Source organism: Botrytis porri (assembly GCF_014898465.1).
Source record: "Botrytis porri strain MUCL 3234 chromosome Unknown BPOR_017, whole genome shotgun sequence".
NCBI lineage: Eukaryota > Fungi > Ascomycota > Leotiomycetes > Helotiales > Sclerotiniaceae > Botrytis > Botrytis porri.
In genome coordinates, this window is record NW_024066091.1 from 909,490 (window position 1) to 924,047 (window position 14,558).

The 14,558-nt window shown below is 43.6% G+C and overlaps 3 protein-coding genes across 3 annotated transcripts; 2 read left to right on the forward strand and 1 right to left on the reverse strand.

The window, feature by feature from the left end:
• Positions 1-549: 549 nt before the first annotated feature.
• EAF01_010733 (uncharacterized protein) lies at positions 550-9,149 on the forward strand (the record flags this gene model as incomplete). The annotated part of the gene is made up of 15 exons (XM_038918990.1): positions 550-603; positions 677-2,224; positions 2,273-2,619; positions 2,680-2,800; positions 2,942-4,483; positions 4,542-4,701; positions 4,754-5,043; positions 5,090-5,377; positions 5,425-5,796; positions 5,845-5,931; positions 5,983-6,155; positions 6,203-6,879; positions 6,929-8,771; positions 8,826-9,078; positions 9,135-9,149. The coding sequence occupies 15 exons, from the start codon at positions 550-552 to the stop codon at positions 9,147-9,149; spliced, it is 7,770 nt and encodes a 2,589-aa protein (XP_038765693.1).
• Positions 9,150-9,970: 821 nt separating this feature from the next.
• Positions 9,971-11,569, forward strand: EAF01_010734 (uncharacterized protein; the record flags this gene model as incomplete). Its single annotated transcript, XM_038918991.1, has 1 exon — positions 9,971-11,569. One exon carries the CDS (start codon positions 9,971-9,973, stop codon positions 11,567-11,569), a length of 1,599 nt encoding a protein of 532 aa, XP_038765694.1.
• A 98-nt stretch (positions 11,570-11,667) lies between these two features.
• On the reverse strand, positions 11,668-14,318 carry EAF01_010735 (uncharacterized protein). The gene is made up of 5 exons (XM_038918992.1): positions 13,801-14,318; positions 13,564-13,750; positions 12,770-13,509; positions 12,455-12,715; positions 11,668-12,312 (listed from the first exon to the last, which is right to left on the reverse strand). Exons 1-5 carry the CDS (start codon positions 13,893-13,895, stop codon positions 11,754-11,756), a joined length of 1,842 nt encoding a protein of 613 aa, XP_038765695.1. The 5' UTR covers positions 13,896-14,318; the 3' UTR covers positions 11,668-11,753.
• Between the last annotated feature and the right edge of the window lie 240 nt (positions 14,319-14,558).

Here is a 14,558-nt window from a genome sequence, read left to right on the forward strand (position 1 = left end):
ACTACAATTATAAAGAAGCTACCAAACATCAAACGACAATAATGCGTTGAACAGATATGAATTATTAACCTTCACATACCTGTAACCTAGGTACGCAGAAAGCAGGTACACTCGCACTCTCCACCTATTTGTTGCTGAACCTCAAGTTGCCGAGACCAAACCGGAAGAAAAAAAGTCCCATCCCCCAAATCCTTTCTCCACAGCGAACTTGTTTATCCATGACTACACGTGTGTGTGGTGCGACTCCCAAGGAACCCCTCAAAAACTCCAACTAAATAAAGTTCAAGCTACTTCAGGTACACTTAATAATTTCCAACCTTCTGGATTCTCAAATCCTCACATTAATAAGTGTCATGCCCGTGGTGCTACAATCTAATTGCTGCGAAACTGCTTCTCTTCCTCCGTTCTAGACAAGATAGTAAACAGATTATAAAGCCCACAGCTTCACTGAGCCCGAACGAAGAACGACGAACGCACATGCTTCCAAGCGTATGTCGGACAATCTCTGAGTAGTCTGGCTAGTTGCCAACGCCGTCCGCGAAAAAAGTCATGAGTGATAACTCAAGTCTAGTCATTACTTTGGTGGAGAGGCTGATTACAAAAGTATAATCCCAACTCGGAGTCGCATTCCTCTACGTGTCGCAAATCAGCTAACAAATTGCTTGTTTAAATACAGCTCCCACACAAAACTGGCGCCGATGCACACCATCTGAATCGCGATGAGATTGCCCTTCTGAGTCGCACGACCCTTGTCGATATCAGTAAACCATCTATAGCCGTTGTCGCCGAAGCTCTTGTGCAACTGCTGGAAGATCTTGCGAGACCGTATAAGACGATATCGGCGCATCCATTGCATGTTTTACACTCAGAATTCTACGTACTAGAGCTATTGGCGGAGTGCTGCACAACACACTGGGAGAGCATCAATGCTTCAGAAAACACTAGCGACCGAGAAAATGCGCCCTCTCAAGGTTTCAGATCTAACGACAACATAAAACCCGAAGGTCGAAGGGCATCCAGGAACAAACTTTTGGCGCGTGATAATCCTCCGGAGGCTTTGGATGATGATTTGGCCAAAAGAATAATAGACGTGATAAAATTGTTCTCGATTCCTATCCCGGACGGCTATGTACTTCCGGCATTCAACATTCTAGACGATGTTCTTGGGACCTCTCCTGCTTCTCAATCCCCGGGCTTGGATATCTTGAACGGTACAAATGGTCAACAGAATACAACGGAGGCTGTATTATTGATACAGGAACATTCAGAATCCACCGAGGCATGCATAAGGAAAGTTGTGGAATTTGTTTCTTTTTCAAATTGGCCCCGGACTCTAGAGTATTTGAGGGGTTCTCTTCGTGGTCTGCTAGCGGCCCAATCTTCAAATGGAAACCAAGCACAGAATGGTGCCGTAGTTGACGATGAGGCGCTCGTTACTGTACGCTTAATTCCGTCGTTTTGGGTTGATAGTCGAAAACTGGGGGTTGTCATACAAGAGTTGTGTGGCAGCTTCCTGCACCTACGCAAGGCTTTTCAGACTATCGTGACAGTAGTTGTGCCTCAGTTAATCACCCGGTGGCTGGAACGAAACCCCGAAGAGTTCATTCAACTACACACAATGCACAAAAGGCTCGACGGTGGGGCGGAAACCCTCTTTGATATGACAAACACAATGATAGATGCGGGAAGACGAAAAACATTATTATTCCCATTCCAGACGTCTTTGTTATTTCTTCTGCCAGACGTCTTTGAAGTCGCTAGCAATATGAGAGATATTAAAAGTAGCAGTATCTCCAAGAAGGTGTCTTTTTTGGAGATGCTGAGGAAGACTTTGAGAAACAGAAATGAAGCAGCTATTTATTGTTTGACCTCTGTTTTGCGAGTGGCAAGACACTTTCCACTCGATAGTGATTCGGCACTTCTGAGCTATGCCTTAGATGTCCAGGAAGAAGTGCGTGAAGCAGTATTCAGGAGATATACCGTGGGTGCAGAAAATACAAGTATAGACTCTGGTTTGATGACCGCAGCATTTGTCAGTTTGGCGCATCTAAACTTTAGAACTTGCGTTGATAGCCTCGCGCCTTTCTGTCTTGCCCCCAATACTCCTCCAGATTTTAAACTCGCTGTAATAAGAGCATGTACGCATTTCGCCAAGCAGTCTAATGCTAGTGATTATCACCCTTTATATGTTAAACTGTCTGAATTCATTCGCACTTACATGAAGGTATGGCGTTATCATAATTCTCAAGATGTATTGCTAATTATCAAGAAGGGGACAACGTTAAGATTCAGAGACTCTTATCCTATCGAACATGTGACCATGAATAGACAGACGAAATCCTCATCGTCGGGAGAGTTGGTGTACAACATGCTAGTATTCCTGGATGTATACCCGATGGCTCTGTTCATTGGCATGGATATAGGCTCACACAATAATGACACCGCTTTCGAGGACGTATACGCTGCTCTTATGGCCTTTTTGACCTCCGAGGACGAGAAAATCAGACTACTAACTAGCGAAGTTTGTCGGTCATCATTGACTGAAGCAACGATGTCTGCATGGCGAAAAAAAGACTGCAAGTTCTCGAATACCGCAAAGTTCAACTTCTGGGAATCAACGTAAGTTTGAGCTACGGTCATCATCCTCGCTACTCAAGCAGCTGACGCATTGTTATCCAGCTCCATTATACTCAGTTCAATATCAAGCAAAATCATTAACCAAACCGTTGATGAACACAACGCCCTCAGCTTTGTACATAGCTACTTGCAAGCAAGACTCGATCTCTTGAAAAAGATCAAAGTAAGTAATATTCATATAGTTTTCAAATGCATCTCACTCGAACAGTCAGCCCATCGAATTGTTTTGCGATCAATCGCGCAGTGACGGGTGCTTGTGCGCAGTGATAGGGAATTTTCGAATGCAACTTCTTACGTGTCATAGGACTTAACCGAGTTAGAGGAAGATATTTCAGAGCGATTAGCAGCATACTCTATGATGGAAACAACCTTCTTAGTCACGGTTTGCTCGCCCGACATAGCAATTTGCCAGCTAGTTGCGTCAAGTGTCTGTTTATTTGCAGAAGAGATTCGACTCGTTGAATCCGCGCCAGACTTCACAAAGCATTCCCTAGCAAGCGCGCGTAATATGGAGGTGTACCAAGAGCTTGCTTCGAAAGACTTCCGATTCACAGGTATAGTTGCCTTCCAGAAGCGAGCGAGGGGCCTTTTACGTCGAATGCAATACCCTACAGCTGGTATCATTAATGCATGGGAGACTATCTTTGATCGATGGGTTAGATTATCCAAGCAACTTATTGCGCGGCCTGAAGTTATTGATGAGAGGTCTTTGGGAGAGTGGCGCAATTGTTCTGGATTTCTGGCCTCGCTTGGTGGTATTTGCGTCGTGGGCCAATCTCTTCTCTCTACCTCGGATGACCAAGTACTTGCCAGTTTACGATGGATCGATAAGGTTCCTGCCGAAAGCTACGATGATGAGACTTTACTTAGTCAATATATGCAGCAGAGTGTCCAGTTGTTGGCTAGCAACAATATCAGGATACGAGAAGGCACTAGAGATGCCCTTTCGAGTGATCTTGCCAAACCATTACATATGCCCCTATTCGAAGCCCTTCAAACAGAGCTTGATATTTTGTTTGATAGTCCACGAAGCAACGCGATCCCTGTCGATTCTCGGATCATCTTCGCAGAACAGGCAGCAGCACTACTCAAAAGTATTGTTGAGAAGCTCGGAAGCCCGGCTGAATTGGGTACAGGTATGTCAGTTGATATTGGTGCTTTGGCACTCAATTTTGCGAAATTCTTGAACAGTTCAGCAGATGGGGCAAGCGCGTTAAGGGTCAAAATTAAGATTTGTCAATTATGTGAAACTCTCACGCAAAAGAAAGAGCTCTTGAATTTGAGACACGATGTGCGTATTCGTAATCAGCTTTTAGAGGTGATTTTTGGATGGATTGCGCGCCCAGGGACTCCAAATGCCGACACTGGTGTTCATTTAGTAGGCACTCGTCTTGATGAACTATTCCGTCTGCAGAAGGACCTTGACCGAGCCTCGCTAAAGGCATTAGCGGAATTGACATATCGTCTCCCTCTACAGCCGGCGGAAGGCCAGTCCGATGCAGACACAAGCGATTTAAAATCACAGATGTTCCATACGTACTTCAATAGGTTCTTATCTCTTCTCAATTACGAAACGGTCGAGATAGGTAGGAACGAGGTGCGACTTACATCAACTGTGAGCGATGATTCTATGAGCAGCCCGGAGCTTGCGATTTCCGCGCTCTCTAACCTTTTGAGTGCGAATATTGATGTTGGCCTCAAACATTCCTTAGGTATTGGTTATCATGAGGATATTGAAGTTAGAACAGCTTTCGTCAAAGTTCTTTGCAACATTTTGATACAGGGTACCGAATTTAACAATTTGTCCGATGCAGCGGTAAACCAAAAGTACGATGAACTGCTCGAGGTTAGTGTTCAGACTTATCCTGTTCAATCGACCCGTTACTAAAGACAGCCATTAACAGTTACTTGTCAATGATATGACTCTTACTATTGCACTTTGTGATGCCTGCCCTAGTACGGAAGTCGACGAGATGACCATCTCACTTCTTAATATTTTCGACTCCCGGGGTATGGGCTTTGCCTTGCTTGAGGCCCTCATTGAGCATGAGGTTGAAGAGACCGGCAAGTTCTGCCTTGCATATGAAAGCTCTGCTTGCATGCTAATTTCTTCTAGAAAACGAGGCTGAACTACTCAGAAGGAACTGTGTTGCTACTAAGCTGCTGTCTGTCTATGCTAAATGGAAGGGAGCAGCGTATCTAAAAGCAACACTGCAGAAAGTCCTGGAGCGCCTTGTTCTCACTTCAAAAGACTTGGATCTTGAACTTGATCCTGCCAGAACAACATCTCCCGAAGAGTTGCAGAAAAATGCCCTTCAACTTCGTGTAGTAACAAAAGTCTTTATCGATGATATATGCAACTCTGCAACCCGCATTCCAGTGTCTTTTCGAAAGATCTGCAATATCGTAAGCTAATCGAATTCGCCATTGTTGCACTACTGACATTGTTTAGATATCTTCCTGTGTGATGAGAAGGTTTCCCGATGCCAAATTCACCGCTGTTGGTGCTTTTATATTCCTACGATTCTTTTGCCCAGCAATTGTCGCTCCTGATGCAGAAGGTCTTATAGCATCCCCGCCATCGAAAGAAATGCGCCGAGGACTACTTCTTATTGCCAAAGTAGTTCAAAATTTAGCAAACAACGTGCTTTTTGGCGCAAAAGAGCCATACATGTACCCTCTAAACGACTTCTTGACACAAAATATATATCGTGTAACGACATTCCTACGGGAGATCTCAGTATGCCCCTCTGTAGAAGCTAGAAAGAACAAGCTAACACATAAAAGGCTCCTCCCAATGTTAGGGAAACACTTGCGGAGTCTGAGTCGTTCGATTTCGGCTCCTGCGTTGCCCTACATAGATTTCTGTATGATCACTGGGACCACGTTCGACAAAAACTTGTTCTACGGGAACGGCAACTGTCTCTTAGATCTCCAATGGACGGCACTAAAAGTCATACTCCAGTTTTGGATGCCCTCCGAACACTGATATCTAACCTCGGACCACCGCCAATGGACGTATCTTGGAATAGACCGGCAATTTCACACAACACACCACCTTCATATTCGCGCTTCCAACATTTCATGCTTAGAAACGCTGGCCGAAGCTCGGAGGCTGTAGTATCGAATAGAGCCGTATATGATGGAGGGGAAAGCAAGGTATGTAACCATTATTATGGTGAATGCCCCATGCGCTAACATGAAAAGGATGGATTATCGATGATCTGTATCATACTTCGCAACATCGATACAGACGGAACAGACTACGATCTTTTGTTATATGTCTACTTGAAGGTTTGCAAAACCCCATAAATTCCGAACGACTTTCTTTGCTGAATATTGCAGATTGCGAGCCGCATGTGGCATAAGCCATTTGGTATTTTGATTGATGCGACTTGCTATAACGGTCAAAATGAGCCTGCAGATGCTCTCTTTCGAAGACTTGATCTCCTTACACCGACAGAGCTCTCGAAGCAGCTGTCTAGAGTATATGTCTACAATATGAATAGTGCATTCAGGTGAGTATCGAGTAAACTTGAGAGAAGTATTACTAATACAAGCGTAGGAAATGTTTCCGGCGCATCCTTCGGCTGTCTGCAAAGAGTGAGAATAGCGCCTTTCACCCGAAGAACGTTGATTACCACTTAATTGGTAGTCTTCAAGACTTGCAATCTCACTTCCATCTTACACAGCTTCACTTGCCAAAAGAGACAATAAGTGTTGTCACAGATACGAGATACGTCTTCCAACCGATCATAAGACTATCGAAAACAAAAGGTAAGGTCGAGGTAATAATCAAGATTGGTAATCAATTTGTCCAAGTGACAACGACGAAGAAACAAGAAGTCGTGCCAGGACTTAGATTACATGCTACAGTCAATGATATCTTCCGCTTATCAGAGGTCGACGAGGCGCCCACTTCGATACAGACTGAGGATGATTCTGCATTCGGTTTAAGAACTGACAACGGCAAGATTGTGATGTATTTCACCAGTCCAAGAAAGGGCGATATTCTACAATCTATTCGCAGTGCTAAGAATAGACATGGAAAAGAGCTGAGAACCTTGAAATCATTTGAGAGACTGGTCAGACCGCAAGACGTACCAGGAACACTTCTCAACATTGCTCTGACTAACATGGCGAGTCCCGACCCGGTTCTACGGCTTGCAGCATACAATCTATTGTGTGCTCTTTGTCGAGCCTTTAAGTTCGCGGCCGATTCCAAATTCATGAGCACAAAAGGTATGAGTTACTACTTCCATAAATCTGGATCGTTGCTGATAAATCTCAGAATTATGTGTTCCTTTGAACCCATCTCAATTTATCATTGAAATTAGTGCACAATTGGCACGCTCTGAGCCTCAGCTTACTGGTGACTTTCTCAACGAATTTTTCGTTGGATGGGAGAGTTTTCCGTACTCGCAAAGGCCCTTAAGCTTGGCGTACATGGCGCCCTGGCTACCAAGTCTAAGGACCCACCTCATACCCAATGAACCGGATAGTGATAAAGGAAGAGACAAAGTCGCAGTGATTTTCAGGAAGCTCATTGAAGTCGCCATATCTGATGTTGTTCTTAGCACTACTCTGGAACAAAGCATCTGGCCCACAATCTGTAAGGATGAAGTTTATATTGATATATTCTTGGAGGAAATTCTTAAGCCAGCTCTCAATTTCGGCATAGATGATGAGCGGACTGAAATTCTTGGTTCCATTCTTGCGTCGCTTGGCACAGTTACGATTCGTGGCAAACTAATATCAAGGCTTCGCAAGGCTCTCAATCGTACTTCACTCCGACCAACAAGGCATCTTCACGAAAATACTGTTTGGGGCGAAATTTGTGTTCTGTTAAGGCTTTCATTGTCTGTTTCTTTCGACAGCGGTGTCCAGTCCCAACTTTATCTCCCCGAAGTCTTCCATCTTGTCACTATGCTAGCTAACACAGGCCCGTCCGATTTGAGATTAATCGTCCATCGCTTGCTCGTCAATACTATACATGCTATGTGTACCACATTTGTGTTGGAGGAAAGCAAGCTTGCTAAATTGAAGATTTTGCTATCTTCAATCTCGGAGCCACGGCAAGAATCTCTGTTTAGCATAGCATCAAGAGACGGAGCATCTCTCCCTTCGTCACAAGACTCGGGACCTTCAGCATTATTAGCCACAGAATCACTTGCGAGCCTACTTTCCGACATAAGTATTGTGGCAGCCCCGACTGTTGATCTGTCAAACGCATGGCGTGCCAGGTGGATGAGCTTGGTTGCAAGCACTGCTTTCCAAAGCAATCCAGCCATTCAGCCCAGAGCATTTACTGTTATGGGCTGCTTGGCTCGCGAAGACGTCGATGACGATCTACTTTATCAAGTGCTCGTAGCACTCAGAAGTAGCATCAGTCGGTATATGGATGACGGTGACAGCGAAATGATGGTTGCTATAGTCACAGCTCTGACCAAAATGATGGATAAATTACCATCGGCATCACGCTATGGGACCCAACTATTCTGGCTTGCGTTATCCCTTGTAAGATTGGTTCCGATTGGACTTTTCAACTGCGCGGCAATGTTTCTGGATGCCGTCTTACTCAACATTGGAGCATCTGGTGAACTCGGTAACGGGCGCATGATTCAAACATTGTTACTAGGCCGAGCGCCTCTTGATGAAGCAGCAATACAGCTAGATGAGATATATGGAATCCATTTCACCGCAGAAAACTTCCATTTTGCAGTTTCTGCTTGCATGGTCAAAGGCATGACGGATTCATTGACAAGATCTACTGCTATGCGTGTTATCTCAACATTTCTCGACACGACCACCACCAATGCACCCGAAGGAATGTCATTCCCTCAAGATGTTAGTTGCATGCCATATCTTGGTCTTCTCCTGGGTCGAGCCCTTAATCCAGAAGATGCAGGGCATAGCTTATGGCTAGCAACTGCCACCCAAGGAGATCGTACCCCACATACAGAGCCAGATATGGAAAGTATAATGCAAATCGCGGGTCTCAATGAGAAGGAGTTGCTCCTTACTTGCGCCATTGGACTAGTCGACTTCCACTACTTAGACGATACCATACAAAACAGTGCATTTCAGTGGCTCAATAAACTTGCCATATCGTCGTCAAACGTTATGTTACGACTGTAAGTCATTTCTCCATGCTCTGTTACATTAAGACTATTATTAATCATGAGAAGGGCTGGTCCGATCACAAGCATATTAGACGACGTTCTTATATCTTGTCAGAATTCGATAACACTCGAATCTGCACATCAGTTACTACGCACTATTACCTCAAATCCTCAATTCTCGGCCGCAATGAGAGATGCTGATGTGTTAGATAGAGTATTGGGTAGTATAGGTTTTGGAGGGCTGTGGAAGAATTCGACGTATCAGGGCCATCATGAGGTCGCCAGAGAATGTACTACTTTGACTGACAGGCTCATTGAGGTATGCATCATTCTTTATTTTCTTGCCGGAACGTTGAAACTAACTTCAGATTGCAGCTTATTATAGCATAAATAGCACGAATGGATGGAATGGGGCTGTTTTAGGAGAAGGAGGGCGAGTTTGTGATTGGTCAAGTTAGTAGCTGATGACGGAAGCGAAATGAGGCACGAACCATGATTTATGATAGGATAAAACTGCTCCTTTGATTGTTTAGCATTAGCTTTAGGATAATTGATACCCTGTTCATACGAGTACTTGCTCCAGACCATAATCTAACATGAAGATAAGGCAAAGTTGTGTGAGCGCGGCTTGTGTGTTTTGGTGTACAGAGGACTTTGATGACGATAGTTTGTGGTTAAATGATTGCGAAGTCGAATACATATGCTTCGTTGATTCCGTGGTCATTCGGCGGTGTAATATCCATTGATGCAAGGAGAGTTTGGTAGTAGAAGTAACTAGCACTCTACGTACAGAACAAGTTTGAGCGGAGCGAGATCGAGAAATGAGGTTCACATAAATGCTGGAACTGTTGACCCCGAATGATGGTTGGCTCGGGATTGTTTACATGGTGGATGACAGATGTTCTGAATTTATCATCTGAAAGGCTGTTTTGAGTGATTAAACAAGCGTACTGAGAAGCAGGAGAATATGATGAGACTAAAGCTACGATAGTTGATGATGTACTCGAGTAGTCAATGATGCTATGGTTTGTTGTATTTCAAGTTTCTGATTCATTACACAGTAAGTCAACTACCCCACTTTCCGACCACCCCCTCTTTTCGACCACCTCAAAAACCACACCGCTTTGAGTAATTATAAAATTTATACTTTGAATAACTCAACAATGCTTTAATCAATTGATTTGAAATTTTGATATTATTATAATTGTGATATGAAGAATAGATATACCGAAGAAGATATCGCAGAGGCTCTTAGAGCGATTACAAATGGAGCAAGCATACGAAGAGCTAGCTTGGATTATGGTGTTCCACGTACCACACTTCACGATCGAATATATGGTGGAGTTTCGCATCAAAAAGGCGCCCAAATACTTCAAAAGTTATCTCCAATTCAGGAGAATCGACTAGCAGAATGGATATTAGTACAGGAAGCTCTTGGTACTAGCCCTACACATCGTCAAATCAGAGAGATGGCAGAGCACCTCCTTATTGTACGAGGGGAGGATCCCTCACTTGGAAAGAAATGGATACATAGCTTTTTTCGAAGGCATCCTAATATTGGAACTAAGAAGCAACATCAAATCGATTCTGCACGAGTTTCAGGTGCTACATCTGATATTATTAAGAAGTGGTTCCGGAACCTCGCAATCCCTGAAATCAAGGCTATTAAGCCGGCCAACAGATGGAATATGGATGAAGCAGGTATAATGGAGGGTCAGGGTCTTAATGGACTAGTAGTAGGAAGCACTGATCGAAGATTTATTCAAAAAAAGCAACCTGGATCTCGAATTTGGACCTCTTTTATAGAATGCATTTCAGCCAATGGAAAAAGCATTACTCCCCTTGTAATATATAAGGGAAAATCAGTTCAACAACAATGGTTTCCAACAGATTTGACTCTATTCAAGGGTTGGAACTTTACCGCTACAGAAAATGGATGGACTACAGATGCTACAGCTTTAGAATGGCTGAAAAAGATCTATATCCCTCAAACTACCCCTATTCAGCCGGAAAATTCAAGACTCCTCATTTTGGACGGACACGGAAGCCATGAAACTACAGCATTTATGTTAGAATGCTTTAATAACAACATATATCTCTTACTTCTCCCACCACATACGTCACACGTACTACAACCACTCGATTTATCTGTGTTCTCACCCCTAAAAAGTGCATATCGAATCGAACTTAATAAATTAAGTCTATTATCCGATTACTCACCAATTGGAAAGCGCAATTTCCTTTCTTGCTATCAGAAGGCTAGAATAGAAGGTTTAACTATTCAAAATATCAAGTCTGGGTGGCAAGCTAGTGGTCTTTGGCCCAAAAATATGGCTAAACCTCTTATGAGTCGACTTTTGCTTGAAAATAGCAATAGAGAGGTTTTATCACTTAATCCTGAATCTGATGATGATCCTATTCTTCAATGGAATATATATTCATCGTTTATTCAATGGAAAACCCCTCAAAAAGGAGCCGATATCAGAAAATATAGAGATATAATGATTCAAGAGAAGGAGATCGATTTGCCAACACGAAGATTACTATTTCGCAAGATTATAAAAGGATTCGATGCTAAGGATTATGAACTCTTAGAGGCAGAGAATAAGATTAGAAAGCTAGAATATCAATTAGATGAAGCATTACCTAGAAAAAGGCGAAAGGTTGTGGTATCTCCAAATTCGAAGTTCGCAGGGATTAGAGCTATAAGGCGTACACAAATTGAAGCTGGAGATCGTGAAGATGAGGTAGATGATAGCTCTAGTGCTATAGAAAGTGATTCTACAGGCGATTTCATTGAAGTTCAATAGTTATTGAGTTATTAAAGTTTTAAGTGTAGATAATATGAATTTTTTAGGTGGTCGGAAACAGGGGGTGGTCGGAAAGTGGGGTAGTTGACTTACCGTACCATCACTCAAAACAGCCTACATTAAGCTTTTAACAATGATAACATTTAGCCCTGGCTACTTATGTCTGAACACAGCACCATGATCATCATTGATCCTCTATAATAAACTCTGCTCCCCTCTCTGCAACCGCATATACTAAACTCTGTAGATTCCCTCTCACCAACAGTGGGAAAACACTAGCATCAATCACTCTTAACCCTTGGACACCATATACTCTGAATTTCTCATCAACTACCCCGCCCTTACCCAAAGGGAGCATGGAACAAGTACCAATGGGGTGGTATTCAGACTGCAGGTTTGCTTTGATGAACGATTCAATGTTGGTTTCATTGAGAGGGTAATAACCAGGCTGGTAGATAGTGCCATTTCCTTGAAGGTAGGTGGAGAGTGGAGAGACTGAAGCGAGGGATTGGAGGTGATACGCGATGGAGGTGAGGAGAGTGAGGTCGAAGGGGTGAGAGAGGTAATTGGGGCCAAGTATTGGGTAGACGGAGGGGGAAGAGGAGGCTACGTGGGTGGAGCCGCGGGAAAATGGGTGTTCGAGAACGCCTAGGAGACTGAGGAAGTTGCCAGGTGAAGATGCGAGGAAAAGCTGGGATGAGTCGTTGGACTTGAGAGGGGACATTCCACCACTTACAGTGAGTCTATGAAAGAGTGTTAGTTGAAGGGTTGGGGGAGCTGGCGGGCTATATGTGCAGTACATGTATCCAGATTCTTGAGTGGGACAACTTGATAGTTATCTGCCGAGTTTAGAAGTAAAGAAGTTCCTATTGAAAGCTCACTCACTCTTGTGTAACTGCCTCACCACAAAAATATTTCGCCTGTAATTCATACTGCTCTTTTAATCCAGGAGTGAGGGCATTTGAAAAGTTTGCAGGTGGTCTCAGGTTCCCGCAGCCAATTTGTGGACAAGATAAAAGCCCTGAACTTGCACCAGTGGTAGCAAGTGGACCAGTAGCATTGGCAACATATTCTTCATATGCAGCATCGAAATATGCAGGGTCTGTGAAATTGTCCAAGGTGGTTATACCAGTATTGACTTTGAAGCTGGGAGGCTTTGTTAGAAATAGTGTTAAAAAACGGCAGATCTAGACGCCTTACCCGATGGGGACGTAAACATGATCTTGTAAGTTCTCGCCCACATTTCTGTTGTCCACAAGGACTTCGATTCCTTGCTTCTTGAGAATATTAGAGTCTCCGATGCCTGATAGCTCAAGTACTTGAGGACTTCCAATCGAGCCTGCAGATAAGATTACTTCTTTCTTTGCGTGAGCAATAGTTCCATTTGAATATTGCACTCCATTTGCTGTATCTATATCATGACCCTTTTCGAGGATTATCTTTTCCACGAGTGCTCCAGTGATAACTTTCAAATTCGGTCGCTTTGAAGCAGGGAGATAATATGCAGTTGCTGCATAACTTCTCTTTCTACCGTCCAGGTCCAAGTTCAAGAGATTAGTGTACCCTCCTAAAGCTAAACCATCTCTTGGATCACCCTTCACTTCCAAACCAAGAGCTTGAAAAGTCCTAAGCCACGCTTCATCTATTGGACCATAGATATCCGGAAATGTGTTTAAAATTGTTCCATTCTCACCATGAATAGTTGGAACGACACTTTCAGTCTGTAGATCCTGCTCAATAACACATGAAGGTGAAACGAATCGCTCAGAGCGCTTGAAAAATGGATCTAGGGCTTCCCACGACCAATTCGCGTTCCCAAGCTCGCCCCAGCTATTGATATCTTGCTGAGAGGCATGCGTCCAATATAGAAAGTTTATAGCACTAGAACCTCCAAGTTGTTTGCCTCTTGGATGGGCTATAACTTGATTGTTTGCGTGTATCTTTGAAAGTTGTCAAGGTTCACTCCTCTTGAGGGAAAATAATATCGAACCTACTTGTGGGACAGATTTGTAGTTCCAGTCATACTCGGCATTGCCATACATGCCGGTATATAGACCGGGTGCAAGTACATTAATGTCACTTGAGTGGTCAGTCCCAGCTTCTAGGACAAGCACAGAATTCTGGGGATCTTCACTCAGACGGCTCGCTATTGTTAGGCCGGCTGTACCGCCGCCAATTATGCTAGAAGGGGTCAATTTACATTATGACGCGGAAGACTTCCTGTAACTCACATATAATCATAGGTTGGAACGGCCTGGGAAGTGGTAGCAGTGGAGAAGAGTGCCTGAAAGCAAAATGACTTAAACAATGACTGGAGAACTGCCATTGTATCAACACGAACATTCAGAACAATTCGGCAAATCGAGATATCTGAGCTTCGCACCCCTAAATATACTTATTCTCACGACTTCGGATCATGCACTGAGTACGATTTGTAATCAACAGTATCACCAAATTGATACTCGGCGTGTGTTTATGTGCAGCTGAAGCTTGGAAGAATGAAATGTGATCAAAAAATATCTATCCGCAAGCAAGGGCTCGGCAATCCGTAACAGAACAAGTCAAGATACCAAATACCCGTTGGAAGGAAAGCCTAGGTAGACCATCTTAGGATATTATGACCTTCCAATCAGTCATACTGTTTGTATCCGTAACCTGAGAGCTACTGCAGGCTCAATACGGACTCAATGCATTACGATTACTAACATGATGATTGAGTAGATCTTGATTGAAAACATAAAAATCATGCTATACAACCGAGCCGTCTGATATGATTACTTGTCGTCCATTTCGGGAGGGTTGGAATCAATAGTTACGGCGATGAACTCGATGGTGAGACATTTGGATATTAAAAGGTTTAGCGGGTGGTTTCACGCAAGGCTGACTGACAGCCTCGATATCACCAGGTTTGATTGGCTAAGTGACAATCAATTTTGACTCATACGAAATTCGGTGCCCGCCCCTCGTTTCGACCCCGCCAAATTTATAT